This window comes from Chelon labrosus (genome assembly GCF_963514085.1).
Source record: "Chelon labrosus genome assembly, chromosome: 1".
Taxonomy (NCBI): Eukaryota; Metazoa; Chordata; class Actinopteri; order Mugiliformes; family Mugilidae; genus Chelon; species Chelon labrosus.
Genome location: NC_140337.1, coordinates 24,232,704 through 24,251,911, shown reverse-complemented (window position 1 = coordinate 24,251,911; position 19,208 = coordinate 24,232,704). Strand labels below are relative to the sequence as shown.

Below are 19,208 nucleotides of genomic sequence, written 5' to 3'. Positions count from 1 at the left end.
CGTGGATGTGAGGCCCCTTTGTGTCAGAAAGCAGTCCCCTAACCCCCTCCCCCCACCTCAACACCCCCCCAGTCATGGCCCTTCTGGCTGCCTCATTCAACTATGTTACATAACACTTTTGTCTTGTGTGTCCTGCTTTACATTCTCTCACACTCTCTCCCTAGAGAAACGTGGATTAGATTTTTTAAAAACTTTTTAAAGTTCCTGACCTTGGATTATTGTTTCCCCAAGGTCACTCATGAACTATAATTAGCGGTGTTACACTTTAACATGTCCCTCTTCTTCTGAAATTCAGTTAAAGCTCAAATTTTAAACTATAACTGGCACATTCTCTTCACCTAATGCAGCTTAAATAAAAGCTCTCTTTGCCGACTCGGAGGGTAAAGAGAGTTTATACTCAACACTTGTGCGTTGACACTTTAAACAAGGGGTGTCAAAACATATGGCCTGAGGGTGAAAACTGGCCCACCCGAGCATACGAAGTGTGAAAATGACACAGAAGACAGTAACTGCTATTCCTAATTCGTCCACTCGGGGTGTGTCCACTGTTTCAGTTAGGGCTCATTTAAAGCACTGCAGGACATAGACGCCGTAACCTACGTACGTAGCCGGTGTGAGTCTTTTATACTTATGCCCTCGTCAGTCTGGCTCGCTCTGTAACAACTCCACCCAAACACTAGTTGGTGCTTTGTCTTTTTTTGCCAGTCGGGTTAAATTTTGTTGCTACTCGTTGCTTAACTTTCAACAATTAAACATTCGCCGAAATTTTGGCAAAGACTAGACTCTAAACCTCCTCAGTTAACCTTTCCTCCATGTGTTTCCATCTTTATTGATTCAAAACGATCAATTCAGAAAATTGCGGAGATGGAGAAGAAGCCGGTAATAGTAAAGCAGGAAACACGCTACTACCAAGCGGACCAATCACAGCTCTTGTAGTCTACGTCGCCATGGCGCGTAGTTGCCTTTCCGTAGCTTCTGCGCCAACTTAACGCAGAAGTCTAAACCGCCCTATAACGCTGAGACCAAGATCTAAACAGCAGACGGCAATATGCCTTAAAAAACATAATAATAATAGGGATAGTTCATAAAATGCTAATAATTTACTTATTTGCACTAAAGGGAAACATTTGTAGTTATCTTTATTTATAACTTATTGTGCTATTATGCTACTGGTCCGGGCCAGCTTCAGATCACATTAGGCTGCATGTGGCCCCCCCTGAACTAAAATAAGTTTGACACCTCCCTGCTTTTTTAAACTTTTTTGAGGAAGTGTCCACAAAAGTTGACGAGATTTACACCGGAAGTAGAGGAATTTCGAAGTTAAAAATGTAAAAAAAAGACCATTTTTTCGTTCGATAAATATTCTCTGCTGTTTTACAAACAATTCAGAGAGAAAGATGCTCTGTTTTTGTACAATCTACAAGTAAACTTTACTTCTGACGCACTTGTAATTCTCCCAAGGGCACATATCAGCAGGCGGAAGTTGCGGTTTTATTTTGAAACTGTAACCGGAAGAGGCTGCCTCTTCCTTTTTTTTTAAATTGACACCGACCACGTGACTGGTATATAAAGGACGTCGGAGCGTCTCATCCTACTGGCTGTCTAGCGGAGGGTAGGAAGAGACAAGAAGTGGGCAGGGACGCCGACTGAAAACAGAAGTTGACGTTTCAGTTAAAAGATAAAAAGATATATAAATAAATAAATAAAGTGCGCAGACTAGAAGCATGGCCAAACCGCTGACAGACCAGGACAAGAGGAAGCAGATCTCGGTCCGGGGGCTGGCCGGGGTGGAAAACGTTGCGGACCTGAAAACTAACTTCAACAGGCACCTCCACTTCACCCTGGTGAAAGACCGAAATGTGGCCACCAAGCGGGACTACTACTTCGCCCTGGCCAACACGGTCCGGGACCACCTGGTGGGCCGCTGGATCCGGACGCAGCAGCATTACTATGAGAAGGACCCTAAAGTAAGCAGCGCGGATGCCGCAGCACGTACGCACAGCTGATCGAGGGGGAAGTGGGAGGGGGGGAAGGGGAAGGGGGAGTGGATGCGGGGCCCTTGATTATTCAGCTGCAGTGTCACTACTGAAGGCTTTGCGCTTCTTTCCCATTTATAGTCACGTCCCTGCTGCGTGCGGTGCGCGTATTGTGCTGTGTGCGGTATTCGAGCAGCGCGCACTGTCATTTCCGTGTCTGTTGCATAACCCCGCCGCTACCCCCTTGCGCATACACCCCGGTAACCTTGATCCGGTCTCCCGTGGCGTCAGATGAGAACGATGCGCGGCCCGAAACGAGCTCTGGCGCAGACTGGAAATCGGGACATTCAACCGGTTGTTTGAAACGTGCATTGCGTAACGGCATGTCCGGGCCCTCCTCCTCCATCATCCATCAGCATCCATCCATCACTGCTTATCACAAACACTGCGCACCACATAACCAAACAATATGTCCACTAGGAGAATTTAAAGCTCCTCATCTGGTGTTTATTTGGTTACATATTTGGTTGCAGCCGCAGGGTCAGTGCAGGTTTATAGTTTTAAAGCTCATGTCCAACAGCATTTCATCTCCAGCTGTAAAACATCATGACTACACTCTGTTCTCATGACTTCTGTTGCCCTGTTTTGCAAAGACAAGTCATGAAATACGGTCATAATTTGGCACAATACTGGAGGCGAGCACAGAGACGCTACAAACTTGTTCCCTAATAGGCGGTTTAGGCTTCAGCCCAGACCCTACGTAGACCCTAACGCCGTAGCCTGACGTCCACCTCCCTAGAAATGTAGCTGCAAGAGCTGTGATTGGTCCGCATGGTAGTGACGTGTTTCCACTTTAGTATTTCGGTCTGCTTCAAACAAAATTCAAAAAAATTCAAACAAAAATCGATTGTTTTGGATCAATAAAGATGGAACACATGGAGCAAAGGTTAACTGAGGAGGTTCGGAGATACAAACGTTTGTACGACTCGTCTTCGGCGAAATTTTGGCGAAAGTTTCAGTCGCCATTATTGAAAGTGAAGCAAAATTAACCTGACTGGTAAAAAAGACACAGCGCACAAGTTTAAATGACTCGCACCGACGTAGGCTACGTACGTAGGTTACGGCGTCTATGTCCCGCAGTACCTTAAATGAGCCTTTACTAAAACAGTGGACACCACCTAGTGGACAAATTAGGAATAGCAGTTACTTTTATTGACCCGACTGGCGAAAAAGATCGCCAACTAGTGTTTGGGTGGTGTTGTTACAGAGCGAGACAGACTAATGAGCCAACAAGTATAAATGGCTCGCACCAACGTAGCCTACGTACGTAAGCTACATACGTAGGTTACGGCGTCTATGTCCCGCATTACCTTAAATGAGCCTTTACTAAAACAGTGGACACCCCTATTGGACAAATTATGAATAGCAGTTACTGCTTTTACTGAAAAATTGCAGACAAACAAAAATTAACCCGACTGGCGAAAAAGATCGCCAACTAGTGTTTGGGTGGTGTTGTTACAGAGCGAGACAGACTGACGAGCCAACAAGTATAAATGGCTCACACCAACGTAGCCTACGTACGTAACCTACATACATAGGCTACAGACGTAGGCGACAACGTCTATGTCCCGAAGAACCTTAAAATGAGCCTTTACTCTCTTTATGCTGCAGTTTCACATGTATTCAAGATATTCCAGATTGAAGTATCTATAAAATACAAGATTCTAGCAACGAAGAGTCCAGAGCAGGTTGTTCGTAGACTCACCGGTGATAGATGTAATCTGTGTCTTGACAGAAACCTTAACAGGGGCTGAAGTTTAATCTGGTGCTTCTAGTATGAGTCTCACCTGCATGTGTGCATTTACTGACATTACACAACAACAGTCAGCCTTACAGTTCTGTATTATCTCCAACACCGAGGATAGGATTTGGATAACAAATGACATTGTGTGCTTTGGCTTCGCTGTCCCAAAGGGTCACTGTCAGGTCGATTTTTATGTTCCACTGCCGGCAGATTATTTGCTGTATTATTGTTTGCACAAAGCCTTTCCATAACTATATATAGAACATGTCCCCTGTAATAATTAAAGTCAAATATGGCAACAGGGTGCCCAGCAGGCCTGGCAATAAAAAAACAAGTCCCACGGTAGCATAGAGTGGCTGGAGTCAACAGGAATTGACATGAGAAACATGAGAAAACATCTTGAGAGCAGGATTAATAGTTAAAGTTAAGACATACTGTTATTAAATAACAATAAACAAAATCCATTGTTTTGTATCATATTTAAGTTTACTGACCACAATTTTATTTATTTAAAACAAATAACAAATTAATTTCTTTATATTTAGAACATTTGAAACACTTATTTTGGTCTGGTTGGTTCCTTTCTGTCCACGCTCACGCAATGATGGACTGAAATACAAATTTTTGCATGTCTGAATTTATTCTCTGGATTAGTAAATGTTCTTTTCTAAAGCTGAAGATAGTCATTTAATTGTGTTCGTGGAAACTGAGGATGAAAGACGACAGTAATTCCCAAGAGAACCTCCGCTTGAGAAAAAACACACATAAATATCTAAAAATAGTTTTACTCATAATGTATAAAATAATTACAGATTAATTCAATAAAGTAAATATTAAAATATCAGTAACAATATCAATTATGTTCTTAACCCTTTCAAAATTAGTGAAAAAAAAATAGAAAGTCAGCCATTTTGGAAGTGGCTGCCAAAAGCTACTGACTGTAGAGCATGGATAAATCCACCAGGGGGCAGATGACGAATCTCAAAATGTCTACACTGGAGCAGAGGCCACAGAAATACACGTAGCAAATATTTATATATACTTGGCTTTATGGGGTTAAATCATAGACAGTATAAAGATTGGCGGCAGGAAGTGAAGCCAACGCAAGTAGAGCTCCCCCTGGTGGCTGGCTGCAGTATAGGTCATAAGCTCCGCCTCCTCAATGCTAGTGGGCGGGACTTGGGCCAAACTAAAACACTAAAATACACGTCATATAATTTTTTTCAAAGATGGTTTCTGTCTTTTTAGGTAGCTAATATAATGTTGATGAATGTTCAAGTGTCAATTCTTTGGATAAGTTGATTTAGTTAGGGTTAGGGTTAGGGTTATGGGGGTTATTTGACGCTATAGAAACAGGAAAGTAGCGTCAGTCTGGCCAATGCAAGGAAGTGGCGACACGTTGTCCACACTCATATACAGTCTGTGGGTTATTTATTTTGTTGACGACGCCGACAAAGCTTTTCCAATCGATTCTGGCCGCACACATTTTCCCCCATGTCTGCTTCCTCGGTACAACCCCTGCCATCGGTCCGGATCACTGAGCAGGAGGTTAGAGGGACTGCCACACAAACACAAAGTGTGCACTCTGAATTTGGAAGTGTCACAATTTTCCCACTGTCCCAGAGCTGGGAGGTGATATTCTGCAGCGCTCTAATGGGGGCCTTGCTTTGGCTGTTGTCAGTAATAGCTCTGGTCCTCTTGCCTCTGACAGCAGCTGTGTCCCTAATAGTGTTGCGAGGCCATCAGGGACAACAAATAGAGCACTGTGTTATTATTAGGATGCCCCTGAGTATTTGTGGAGAGTGTCAGTGACGTATTTCATGAATCTTTTTTTTTTCCCCCCATCTGGTCAGATGAGATCAGATTGAAATAGTCGAAGATTTTGCAAATGTTTGAGTTGAACGTACTCCCGGCATTCACAATCACACGTTGCTTCGTCTGGTTTTGTCCTGCAGCGCGTCTACTACCTCTCCCTAGAGTTTTACATGGGACGGACTCTGCAGAACACCATGGTTAACCTGGCCTTGGAGGGCGCCTGCGATGAAGCCACGTACCAGGTGAGAGAGAATCGGCGATTCCTGAACCCGCGGAACTTCTTCTTCTGCTGTTAAGCCGACATTTTTGCAGCCAAGAGCGCATGAGACCTTATCGATAAGCGAGAAAGCAGGCATCTGAGCTAAAACGAGCATGACACCCGTTTGTTAAAGGGTCGACAACACATACCCAGACTTCAGAACACATCCTTCGTATTTGTTGTCCACTTTTGGTAACGTTGTGGAAGGACATGCATGACTCAGCGCTGCTTACTGTGCCACCATGTTCACTGCTTTTGCTTGAAGCATGTGTTGATGTGTTCCTCAGCTGGGTCTGGACATGGAGGAGCTGCAGGACATCGAGGAAGATGCTGGCCTGGGCAACGGAGGACTGGGTCGCCTCGCCGGTGCGCTAGCTAGGAGCTTCTCCTGATCAGCAGCTGATGTTTAGTTGTCTGGACAGTCTTGTCTCACCCCTCATCCGGTTCTTTTATCGTTATGTTTCTTCAGCTTGCTTCCTGGACTCCATGGCCTCTCTGGGTCTGGCTGCCTATGGATACGGCATTCGCTACGAGTTTGGCATCTTCAACCAGAAAATCGTGAACGGCTGGCAGGTACGTTCACTTAAAACGCCTGACACGCGTGATCCGAAAGACGTCCAGTATCAGGACAGATGTTCTGACAATTGGCACCGTCCTGAAATATAACTGTCCTGTTAGAATTAGCACAGGCACCCAACATTTAGATCGGAAGACTCGGATGAAACGTCTTCAAGAAGCTCTACAACTCTAGTTGTCCTTGTTACAGTTTGTTTTTAGGATATACCTCGACCTGGACGACTGAGAACCTTCACAGACTCAGTTATAGACCTTAGGCCAAAGTGATGGCGTCGGACCCTTTCACCGAGGTTAACAGTTGGGTTTTTTTTTTTTTTTTACAGGTTGAAGAAGCTGATGATTGGCTGCGTTACGGGAACCCCTGGGAGAAGGCTCGCCCTGAATACATGCGTCCCGTCCACTTCTACGGCCGAGTAGAGCACACGGACGAAGGCGTGAAATGGGTCGACACTCAGGTCGGTATTAACGGAAGCAAACCGGACGCCTTTATTAGATTATTACCAAGAGTTCTGCTATATAATCTGGTCCAGAGCACATATCCGCAGTGGCACATCCTGTTAAAGGAAGAAGATAAAATTTGATGCCTTGTTGAGAGCTGCGTCTTTGTTGCATGCAACTTTTGATTGACTGCATCCAAATAAAGTCTCAGTCTATCAAGTAGTTTGAGTAATTCATCAAATTATTGCCAAACTGCATTGATTTGATGAATTAATTTGGTATAGTTTTGGCTAAATGAGTGTAACACATTGATAAATTACAAAAAAATAACTTGATAAATTATTTTGGTGTAGTTTGTCATAAATTAATCTAATCTGGCGTATTTTGGAATAGTTTGGAGTAGTTTAGGTCAAACTACATTAGTTAAATAAATTAATTTAATGTAGTTTGGTATACTTTGACATATTTTGGCATATATTAATACCAAACTCTATTAATTTCATGAACTACTCAAACTATTTGACAGACCAAGTCCTTATTTGGCTACAGTCAGTCAAAATGTGCATTACATTGTGACACATACCTCTATGTTCTGTTTATTTCTATACAGCTATCTCTATTTTTAAATTGTTGCCTGATTTATACAGTTTATCCGCTAAATCTGATCAGTCCTACCACACGTGTCGATGCAGCTAATCTCTAGTTGGATGTGGAACTTATATCCTGATGTTTAAATTCAATACAAACATCAAAAGTCTGTTCGTGTTTTTGTTGTCGTCCAGGTGGTCCTGGCTCTTCCCTACGACACCCCAGTCCCCGGCTACAGGAACAACATTGTCAACACCATGAGGCTGTGGTCTGCCAAGGCGCCCTGTGACTTTAACCTCAAGGACTGTGAGTGCTGTTACCCGTACAGTTAAATTATACATACTATAAATGTGTATAAATGTCAGGAATCTTACTCAATAATGTAGCTAGAAGTAGCTAGCATGACATGCCTGGCAGATCATTGCAGGACCATAATAACCCGGTGGAAGGATTCCAGCTTTCCACCACAGAAAATGTGGGAACAGGGGGGGAAGGTGGTCTGGCTTCCAGGGTATTATATAATGAAGAAAAATATGAAGTTGAATAGAAAAACAATCAGATGTTCTGTTGTCCCACAGTTAATGTCGGTGGCTACATCCAAGCTGTGCTGGATAGAAACCTGGCTGAGAACATCTCCAGAGTTCTGTACCCCAACGACAATGTGAGTGTATTTATAGTTGCGTATACACATGTCAACCGTCAGCCTCAACATTTTACGTAAATGACGCACACACACCACACTACTGGCTATTTTTTTTCATAGTTTGGCCCTTAGACTGTATAAAAAATAGTTGCCATGACGGCTCCTCTAAAGTGAAGCCAGCCCCCTGGTGTCCCACAGTTAATGTGGGACACCAGGGGGCTGGCTCATAAGCTCCACCTCCTCCTGTTAGTGGGCGGGACTTGAGCTTAAAACTAATGTACACGCCAAATATTTTTTTCAAGGATGGTTTCTGTCATTTTCTGTAGTTAATATAATGTTGATGCATGTTCAAGTGTCAATTTTTCTGAAAAGTTTCGTTTTAGTTATTTGACGCTATAGAAACAGGATGTGACATCATGATGATTGACAGTTGCCATGACAGCCACACTGTGAAGTGGTCCCATAGGATAAAATACATAAATAATTGAAGTGAGTGCAGTATTAATCACTAATCAGTGAAAACGTGAGTGATTCTACAGGAAGTGTGGGCGGGTCATCGATAACGTTGCTCCACTCTCGGACTATACTGATCAACCTCTGGCTCCAAAACTCACAAGATGGCGGTGCCTGTATCCCATGGAAACTAGCGTCACTTTGACCAATGGGAGGGCGTAGCGACACATCGTTAATATTTTTTACAGTCTATGATTTGACCAAAGTCCCATCCGCTAACATGGAGGAGCCGGAACTTATGACCTATACTGCAGCCAGCCACCAGGGGGAGCTCTACTTGCTTTGGCTTCACTTTTTGAGGAGCTGTCATGGTGTCCGTCTTTTATACAGTCTTATGTGGTTTTTCAAGAGTTTTTCAACAGAAACAAGTTTTTCAACCGAAACTAGATGACAGCTCTCCTTACCGTCTTTGTGCTTCAGTTCTTTGAGGGGAAGGAGCTGCGTCTGAAGCAGGAGTACTTTGTCGTAGCCGCAACTCTTCAGGACATCATCCGTCGATTCAAAGCTTCGAAGTTTGGCTCCACGGAGTTTGTGCGGTTGGACCTTTCTACGCTGCCGGACAAGGTGAGAACTTAATAATAATAATAAAACCACCATGTAAGTATTGAACGGAATGAGAAGCCCTCAGATTGACAGAATCTGATAAACTAGAGAGCTAATACCTCATCTTTGCCGCCGTATGTCGGTGGTATCTATAAGAGATGGAGGCTGAGGTGATTCGTCATTAACGGTGTTAAAGTTTGCTTTTTTTTTTGTTCTTTATAAGTGACGCTTTTATTTTTTTGTGTGCAGGTCGCCATCCAGCTGAATGACACTCACCCTGCTCTGGCCATCCCTGAGCTGATGAGGATCCTGGTGGACATAGAGAAACTCTCATGGGAGAAGGTATGGATGGTGGAAAACGCTTCAACTCAACTGTTGGTTTTAAATGTGCTTTAGAAAACAAATTGACACATTGTCAAATTTTCAACAAATCTTTGAATCTGTCGTCTCTCTGTAACCAGGCCTGGGACATCGTGGTCCGTACCTGTGCCTACACTAACCATACCGTCCTGCCCGAGGCTCTTGAGCGCTGGCCCGTCGACCTCTTCCAGAATCTGCTGCCCAGACACCTGGAGATCATCTACGAGATCAACAGGAGACATATGGAGGTACGAGGAGAGGCTCTGGATTCACCTGCTGCCATGTCGTCGGCCACACACAGCTTTGATTAATCGTTCTCTCTTCCCCCAGCGCATCTCTGAACTTTACCCCGGAGACTTAGACCGCATGCGCAGGATGTCCCTGATTGAGGAGGGCGACGTCAAGAAAATCAACATGGCTCATTTGTGCATCGTGGGTTCTCACGCCGTCAACGGAGTGGCTCGCATCCACTCTGAAATCATCAAAGACACTGTGTAGGGAAACCAGTTCACCCTAATTCTTGGAGGCTTGTGTGTGTTTGTGTGAAGGTTCCTGCGCTAAATGTGGTTCTTACTCCTGCTGCAGGTTCAAGGATTTCTACGAGGTGGACCCTCATAAGTTTCAGAACAAGACCAATGGTATCACACCGAGGCGCTGGCTGGTCATGTGCAACCCTGGTCTGGCTGATGTCATCGCTGAGGTGTGTTTAAACTGATTTTCGAACAAAAATGTAATTTAAAAAGAATAGGAACACTGTTATTAAACAATGAGCCACAACATTATGACCCACCTAGACCTCACCAGGCACCCCCACCCCATAGTAATGACACTCTTTGATGGGAGCAGGACACAAAAACGCTTTAGGAACAACTCAAAAAAACACGAAGAACAGCACAAGGTGTTGACCTGGCCTCCAAATTCACTAGATCCCAAACTGATCAAGTATCTGTGGGATGATCCACAGAGGCCCCTCCCCTCAAAGTCCCCGACTAACAACAATCTGTTGCCAGACACTACAGGACTCCCTCAGAAGGTCCATGTCCATTCTCTGATGAGTCAGTTACAACGCAAAGTCCAACTTTACATTCATCGGAAAGACATTGTTAAAGATATAGTCAAAGGGAACCTTGTTTTGGGAAGTTACAGTGGACTACAGGTTCAACTTTTTTTGCTGTAGTCTATTACATTAAGTCTGTGAAGGTTCTCTGTCACCCAGGTCATGGTATATCCAAAAGAAACACTGAAAGAAAGGCAACAGGACTTGTAGAGTTTCTCGAAGACGTTTCATCCAAGTAGCTTCTTAAGTTCTAAAGGAGTGGTGGAAGAGTTGGGGTTTAAATAGGAACTTAAGTCTCCTTCATGGCAGTTAAGTGTCTGGTCATTGACCATTTTACTTCCAGAGGATCGGAGAGGACTACATCCGTGATCTGGACCAACTCAAGCAGCTTTTGGACTTCGTGGACGACGACGCCTTCATCCGGGACGTAGCCAAAGTCAAACAAGTGAGAGCTTAAAAATGCTTGCTTAATTCTTTTCCCGTGTTTTTTTTTTCGTTTTCTAATCCTGCTCCTCTCCCTTGAACTTGAAGGAGAACAAGATGAAGTTTGCCGCCTATCTTGAGGAGCTCTACAAGGTGAAGATCAATCCCGAGTCCATGTTTGACGTCCATGTGAAGAGGATTCATGAGTATAAAAGACAGCTGCTCAACTGTCTGCACATCATCACACTGTACAACCGTGGGTATTGCTTATTTATGAGAACTTTATAGGAGACAAATGTAAAAAAAAAAAGAAGGTCAGGGTTTAGGAAAGCCTTTGTTTTTTTTGTTTTTAAATCAGGCATCAAGATGGAGCCCAACAAGTCATGGACCCCCAGGACCATCATGATTGGAGGAAAGGTGAGTAGCACTTGTTATTTGAATAAGGCAGTATTCAGTAATACACAGGATAAGATGTTATAATCCCTTGTGCCAAAATCCCAGGCAAAACACATTTAGAGGCCCTGTTCAGCTAAGAGACCCTACCAAACCTATGGTCATATAATATGACAATTAACCTATAATCTACATAAACTAAGTAAAAGCTGCTGGCTTGTAAGCCCATTGAGCAGCATAGTTCAGACATTGTAAAACATTAACTAAACGCTGCTGGCTTGTATGGCCCGCTCAGCAGCTAACCATAGCTACCACGTAACAAGAAGACAACAGCAGTATGCAGCATGTCATTGGTGTTTTCGAGTGGGCACCTCCCTTCACCGATGTTTCGTTAAGTTAGGCCCACGACACCTCGAGAAGGCTTAACAGTGAATTCCAGCGTCCTGGAGTCACCCCCCTCCACACCGCCACTGCACAACCCTGTTTCCCTCACCATTCGATGTCTATCAACAGCTAATATAGTAACTAATAACCACGTAACAAACAAACAAATCTACCATGATTCGCCCCGTTGATGCGGACTGAACCACGAGCCAAACAAACAAATCTACCGTGATTCGCCCCGTTGATGCGGACTGAACCACGTAACAAACAAGCAAATCTACCGTGATTCGCCCCGTTGATGCGGACTGAAACACGTAACAAACAAACAAATCTACCGTGATTCGCCCCGTTGATGCGGACTGAACCACGTAACAAACAAACAAATCTACCGTGATTCGCCCCGTTGATGCGGACTGAACCACGAGCCAAACAAACAAATCTACCGTGATTCGCCCCGTTGATGCGGACTGAACCACGAGCCAAACAAACAAATCTACCATGATTCGCCCCGTTGATGCGGACTGAACCACGAGCCAAACAAACAAATCTACCGTGATTCGCCCCGTTGATGCGGACTGAACCACGTAACAAACAAACAAATCTACCGTGATTCGCCCCGTTGATGCGGACTGAACCACGAGCCAAACAAACAAATCTACCGTGATTCGCCCCGTTGATGCGGACTGAAACACGTAACAAACAAACAAATCTACCGTGATTCGCCCCGTTGATGCGGACTGAACCACGAGCCAAACAAACAAATCTACCGTGATTCGCCCCGTTGCTACGGGCCGAAAACACGTAACAAACAAATCGCGTAACAAACAAATCGAGGCCTACATGCGGCCTTCCTTACCTTAGCTAGTTCCCCAGCTAGCATGCTTTCTGCGCACCCATAACCAGTCGCTCGCTCTCTCTGCTGCCCGGGACATGTTGCTAACCGCAGTCCTCTGGCTCCTTCCCCGTATGCCCAGATCACCGACTTTGCCACAAATCCACGGCAACCCACTTCTACCGGGCGGACATAAGCCTTCCATCCATTCTGCTCTGCATCTGCTGCTAACTCTGCATACTTAGCTCTTTTTCGCTCATTAGCCTCCTCAACTCTATCTTCCCACGGGACAGTCAGCTCTATGAAATAAACTACTTTCTCTGGCTCAGACCACAACAGCAGATCTGGCCGTAGTCGAGTGCTAACTATCTCAGCTGGAATAACCAGTTGTCCATTTAAATCCGCTCTCATCTGCCAGGCTCCTCCTACTCTTAGCTGTCCCGTGTTATGCCTGATGCCTGCTGGTCTAGCCTTTTCTCCCTCCCGTACAAACTTAATACATCTATTCTCTCTGTTAACGGCCATGGAATTTAAATTCACCCGTTTTTCCTCAATTGCAGCTGCTAAACATTTCAGTACCTGGTTGTGACGCCAGGTATAACGTCCTTGGGAAAGACTAACCTTACAACCTGTCAGAATATGTCTAAGCGTGCAGACACAAGTGCACAGTGGACAGGCATTATCCTCACCTACCCATTGGTTTAGATTCTGGGGAGTTGGCAGCACATCATATGTAGCCCCTAACATAAATCTAATTCTGCTAGCCTCCATGCTCCAAAGCTCTCTCCACTTCAACTTCCTTTTCTCCACACTCTCCCAGTTCACCCACTGACCCTGCTTAGCCTGCGACACTGCCTTCGAGCATCTAACTGCTTCCTCCTGCTTCTGTACTTCTTCCACTACCATCTTTCTCCTTTCTACTGCTGATGCCTTGCTCCACAGAGGTTTCCCTGCACACAGCCCTAGGCCTCCACGCCCTTGCTGTACATGACCTATGATATCCCTATGTTTAAGAGCTGCCTGTGCTTGCTGTACTGCCTCTTTTGCCTTCCACTTCCTCCCTGTCTTAATAGTAGGCGCTACACTCCTAACCACTGGATCCTTTGACTGAGTAAGAGTCATTTCCAGTCTAACTTTAGCACACTTAAACTCCTCTGTTAGGCTGGTAACTGGGAGCTCCAGAATGCCTTTCCCATACAAGGCTGTGTCACTTAAGCAGCGTGGGACACCAAGCCACTTTCTGATAAATGAATTAATCATTCTTTCTAACTTTTCTACCTTTGAAAGGGCAACCTCATACACCGTCAGCGGCCACATTAGCCGAGGCAGTAAACCAAATTGCCAGCACCACAATTTTAACTTCCCTGGTAGCCCTGACCGGTCTATGCTTGAAATGCCTTGAATCATTTCCTGCCTCAACCCTTCAAACTGCGCCTTATCACTAAGACTTGCATCATACCATCTTCCCAAGCTCTTCACTGGCTTTTCCAGCACTGTGGGAACTACCTCATCATTTATAACAAACTTCTTATCTACTACCTTTCCTTTAACAATAGAAATACTCCTAGATTTAATAGGCTTCACTTTCATCCTAGCCCACTGCAGGTTGCTATTTAGCTTATCCAGCAATCTTCTGGTACAAGGAGCGGTTGAACTTTGAAAAGTTGAACTTTGACCTCTAAAATCTAATCAAGTCAGGCTTTCAACCAAGTGAAAATACCAAATTTGAAGAAATTCCTGTTTTGTGAGGTCAGGGTGACGTTTGACCACGAAAACATAATCAGACCCCGAGGATATTTTACCCTATTCAAGGTGAAAACATAATGACTCGGGTTTACAGCAGATGTAAAACATCAGGTTGTACATGTGAGCGTTATCGTTTGTGTATCGTTGTGTTTTCCAGGCAGCTCCAGGTTACCACACCGCCAAGATGATCATCAAGCTGATCACATCAATTGGAGATATTGTCAATAATGACCCCGTGGTCGGAGATCGCCTGAAGGTCATCTTCCTTGAGAACTACAGGGTCACTCTGGCTGAGAAGGGTAATGAATAGTAATACTATGGTCTACTAAGTAATTATGTCATTTTTTATGGAATGCACACTAGCCAAGAAAGTAGAGGACAGGTGCTTCATCCCCCAGCAGCCTAGGTCTATAGCAGCTTAACTAAAAGATTGTTCAGTGTCACCTGAGTCAGCCCTAAGTTTATGTTCATTCATTCACGTTTAAGTTTCAAGTGACCACTTGCATCAGCTGACGCACCACTGCATTAATTTTCTGTCATGTCAGCAGCCTAACTTGAATACGTTGCATATGTGTCTCTCTCTGCACAGTCATCCCTGCCTCTGACCTGTCAGAGCAGATCTCCACGGCAGGCACCGAGGCCTCCGGCACCGGGAACATGAAGTTCATGCTGAACGGTGCCCTCACCATCGGCACCATGGACGGGGCTAACGTGGAGATGGCGGAGGAGGCCGGAGAGGAGAACCTCTTCATCTTCGGCATGAGGGTGCACGATGTGGAGGAAATGGACAAGAAAGGGTGAGCTGAACTGCTACTACTTGAAATAATGATGGAGTCAGATGTGTAGTCCACATTTAAAAGGAACCTGTGACATTTGGTTTAGAGTTACACATACGTATCAAAATATTGATGCATTTTATCGTTTCGTTTTGTCTTTTTGCCGAGTTTGCCATAAAGACCCGACCTCTTCTTCACTCATCACCATTGCCTATATAACATTTTAATTCAGCAGTTGTAGTAGTAGTCACCACTAACTGTCTATGTCTGAAATCTTTTTATGTCTGATGCAACTTCACCTGCTACCAAGGTGCACGGAGGAGGAAAATAAATTGTGGAACGATCAGGACTCCAGCAGCTCTTGTAGTAAATGGAATAACAAATGTATTGGGTTGTTCCATTTACTACAAGAGTTGCTGATATATGAGTTTCTGTTTACCAAAAATTCAATTTAATGAAAATTTGTTGTCCTCAGCTACGACGCCGCGTCGTACTACAACCGCATCCCAGAGCTGAAGCAAGCGATGGATCAGATATCCGGAGGCTTCTTCAGTCCCAGCCAGCCCGGCCTCTTTAAAGACCTGGTCAACATGCTGATGCACCACGACAGGTTGGAAAGGAACCCATTAAATATTAAACGGGCTTCTTTTGTTGGGGAATTCAAACACTGTGACACTGAGTAAATGCAACGCCCGAATAAGACTGGTTTCACGTTACTTGGATCATTGTTTTATAGCGCTGACTTTCATTAGAACACTTCTAACTGTATATTCGTTCTGCAGGTTCAAGGTGTTTGCAGATTATGAAGACTACATCAAATGTCAAGATAAAGTCAGCGAACTCTACAAGGTTAGTGTGTCCACAAGTAGGCAATCAACAAGGAAATCTACGATACAATATGTTATGATACAATATGTTATGATACAATACTAAACTATACAATACCATACCACCTGACACGATACTATACGACACAACACAAGATGCGATGCTATACGATGCGATACAATTCTAAACGATACGAAACTAAATGATACGATATTAAACGACACGATGCAACTTGACGCGACACAACGCAATATGACACGATACTATACGACACAATGTGTGAGGCTATATTATGTGATACGATGTGATGCAAAGCTATATATGCTATACAATTCAATGATTTACACTACGATATGATACGATGTTATATTATGATGCTACACTTCACGATGCAGTGCGATGCGATGCGATACGATACAATACAATACGATGCTATTTGTTGCTGTACAATGCAGTGCTATGCGATGCAATGCTATACGCTGATATTCGATGCTATACAATTCAATGATTTACACTACGATATGATACGATGTTATATTATGATGCTACACGTTACGATGCAACACGCTACGATTTGATGCTATATAATGCAATGCTATACGATATGATCTGCTATACTATGCTATACGGGGGAAAAAAACATGATTTGATGCGGTTAAGCTACACTTACATCACATGCAGTATATGAATCAGTCAATCAACTTAATATGCAAAATGATTTGCTGGACTAGAAGGCTGAAAGGACATATTTTGTTTGTAGACCTCAAACTTGAAATCCTTTTTACCCCTCAGTTTCTCTGGTAGTGTTGTTATTTGTCTCTGTCTTTGTAAGCATAGCACACCATTTATTGGAACTACTAAATTTTACTACTTTATGCTTTTTTTTTTTGTCCTTTTTCTTCTTTATTTTCTCTAAGATCTTTTACGATTGTCTTATCCATGTGTTTTGACCAGTTAAATTCATTCAAAACAAGATTTGTAAACAAATTTCTGTCAAAATTTGCTAAAATACATTCATTTATATATATATATATATATATATATATATATATATATATATATATTTACATTTCCTCACTCTGTAACAGAACCCAAAAGAATGGACCAAGATGGTGATCCATAACATCGCCGGCTGTGGTAAATTCTCCAGCGACCGCACCATTTCCCAGTACGCCAGGGAGATCTGGGGGATGGAGCCCAGTTTGGAGAAAATCGCCGCCCCAGACGATCCACGCTAAAAAAGAACCTACAACACCTACCTTCACTGCGACCGTGTAGCTGTTAGCCGGTGGTCCGACCTGCAAAAAAAAAAAACACAAAAAAAAACAAACCCCGTAGCTTCCTCACTGTGGCATTACCTCTTTACTTGATCCCCTGTACGACCTCTACTGCTTCCGCCAACGTGTTCAAAACGGGCTTATGAAGGATCCTAGTCTCCGTCCTCGCCAGTGGTACATATTGTCTCCGTTGAGAAGGTAGACCTCCGCGTGAATTCTTCCATTACAGTGGGAACATTAAAGAAAATACTCCTTCACCTAGCAGCACTCCCAAATCCTAACACTCCCCATCACGGCTGGTGTTGGAGAAACTCTCCCCCAGCTTCGTTTGTAGTTAGAATATGTTATTTTTAAGTAAAACATCACGTATTTTTAACTCAACATTTTAACCGAGACTCTAAATGCATTCCACTTCATCTCCGATCTGAGTCCACGTGGACACCAAAAGCCAGCAAATATTCAAATATTAAACCACTGTTAATGTTTCCAAACCTGTCTTCCATGTAAGCGGGGGAGGGGAGGTGTTGGGGGAGGGGGAGGACCCAGTGGTCAGTGTGCACCGCAGCCTCATAGCAGCACTGTGACTTGATTGCGTTTAACGGGGAAACAATCTGTCCACATTTGTATTAACATTTCATATTAAGACTCCCTGACGTGTCTCTAAATGTTTTATGGTCTCGGCTGATTGTTTGTTATCGGGGATAATAATATAGCGCAGATATGAATTTACCTACGACCTCCTCAGCATGTTCGTGTGTCTCACTCTGCTGTACTACTGTTCCCTAAAAGTGGCCTATGTTAGAAAATAACAAAGCCTCGTTTGCCTAATACCTAAGTGACTGAATTTACCTTTGTAAGATTTGTGTGTGTGTTCTTTGTCGCGTTGCCGTGTGTCATAGTTGAGTCCATGACGCTGTCGTACTGTACCCGTCGATGTACTGTATCATCCTGTCCTGCCTTCACTGTCTGTCGGTGCTTTTTCTGTATTCGATCAATAAACGACAAACGTCGGTGAAACCTTTTCATCTTCGCGGTGAGTTCTTTAAAAACAAAACAAAAAAAAGCTTTAAAGACACAACATCGCCTGATACACACAACCACAAACTTTGCACACGACACTTTCAGTCATGATGGACGCTTGCACGGCTAATATTGCACAACTATTTGTTACACCTTCCTAATATTGTGTAGGTCTCCCTTGTGGTGACTCATCAGAGAATGGACATGGGCCTTCTGAGGTTGTCCTTAGACAATCCTCCCCTCAAAGGCCCCCCGCCTTTGAGGGCAGGATGATGGTGTCGTCGTCCACGAAGTCCAAAAGCTTCTTGACTTGGTCCAGGTCAAGTATGTAGTCCTCTCCGACCCTCCGGAAGTAAAGCAGTCAATGACCAGATACTTAACTGTCATGAAGGAGACTTAAGTTCCTATTTAAACCCCAACTCTTCCACCAATCCTTTAGACCTGAAGAAACTACTTGGATGAAACATCTTCAAGAAACTCTACAAGTCCAGTTGCCTTTCTTTCAGTGTTTGTTTTGGATATACCATGACCTGGATGACAGAGAACCTTCACAGATTTAATGTAACAGACTGCAGCAAAAAAGTAGAACCTGTAGCCCACTGTAACTTCCCAAAACAAGGTTCCATTTGACAATATCTTAAATGTTTTTCCGATGGATGTAAAGTTGGAGTTAGCGTTGTAACTAACTCATCAGAGAATGGACATGGGCCTTCTGAGGGTGTCCTGTGGTGTCTGGCAACAGTATATTGTTAATTGGGGGGTCTTTGAGGGGAGGGGCCTCTGTGGATCATCCCACAGATACTTGATAAGTTTGGGATCTAGTGAATTTGGAGGCCAGGTCAACACCTTGTGATGTTCTTCAGGTTTTTTTGAGTTGTTCCTAAACCGTTACGCTGCTGCCATCAAGGAGTGTCATTGCTATGGGGTGGGGGTGCCTGGTCTGGTCTAGGTGGGTGC

At 43.9% G+C, this 19,208-nt stretch overlaps 1 protein-coding gene across 1 annotated transcript; it reads left to right on the top strand.

Annotated features, from left to right (window-relative positions):
* Positions 1-1,374: 1,374 nt before the first annotated feature.
* Positions 1,375-17,749, top strand: pygmb (phosphorylase, glycogen, muscle b). Its single transcript, XM_084547195.1, has 20 exons — positions 1,375-1,967; positions 5,736-5,837; positions 6,142-6,220; positions 6,324-6,427; positions 6,754-6,885; positions 7,651-7,762; positions 8,035-8,117; positions 9,033-9,176; positions 9,405-9,497; positions 9,617-9,763; positions 9,846-10,009; positions 10,101-10,215; positions 10,916-11,017; positions 11,104-11,251; positions 11,354-11,412; positions 14,508-14,649; positions 14,940-15,147; positions 15,602-15,736; positions 15,909-15,975; positions 17,043-17,749. The coding sequence occupies exons 1-20, from the start codon at positions 1,725-1,727 to the stop codon at positions 17,190-17,192; spliced, it is 2,529 nt and encodes an 842-aa protein (XP_084403321.1). The 5' UTR covers positions 1,375-1,724; the 3' UTR covers positions 17,193-17,749.
* The last annotated feature ends 1,459 nt before the right edge of the window (positions 17,750-19,208 follow it).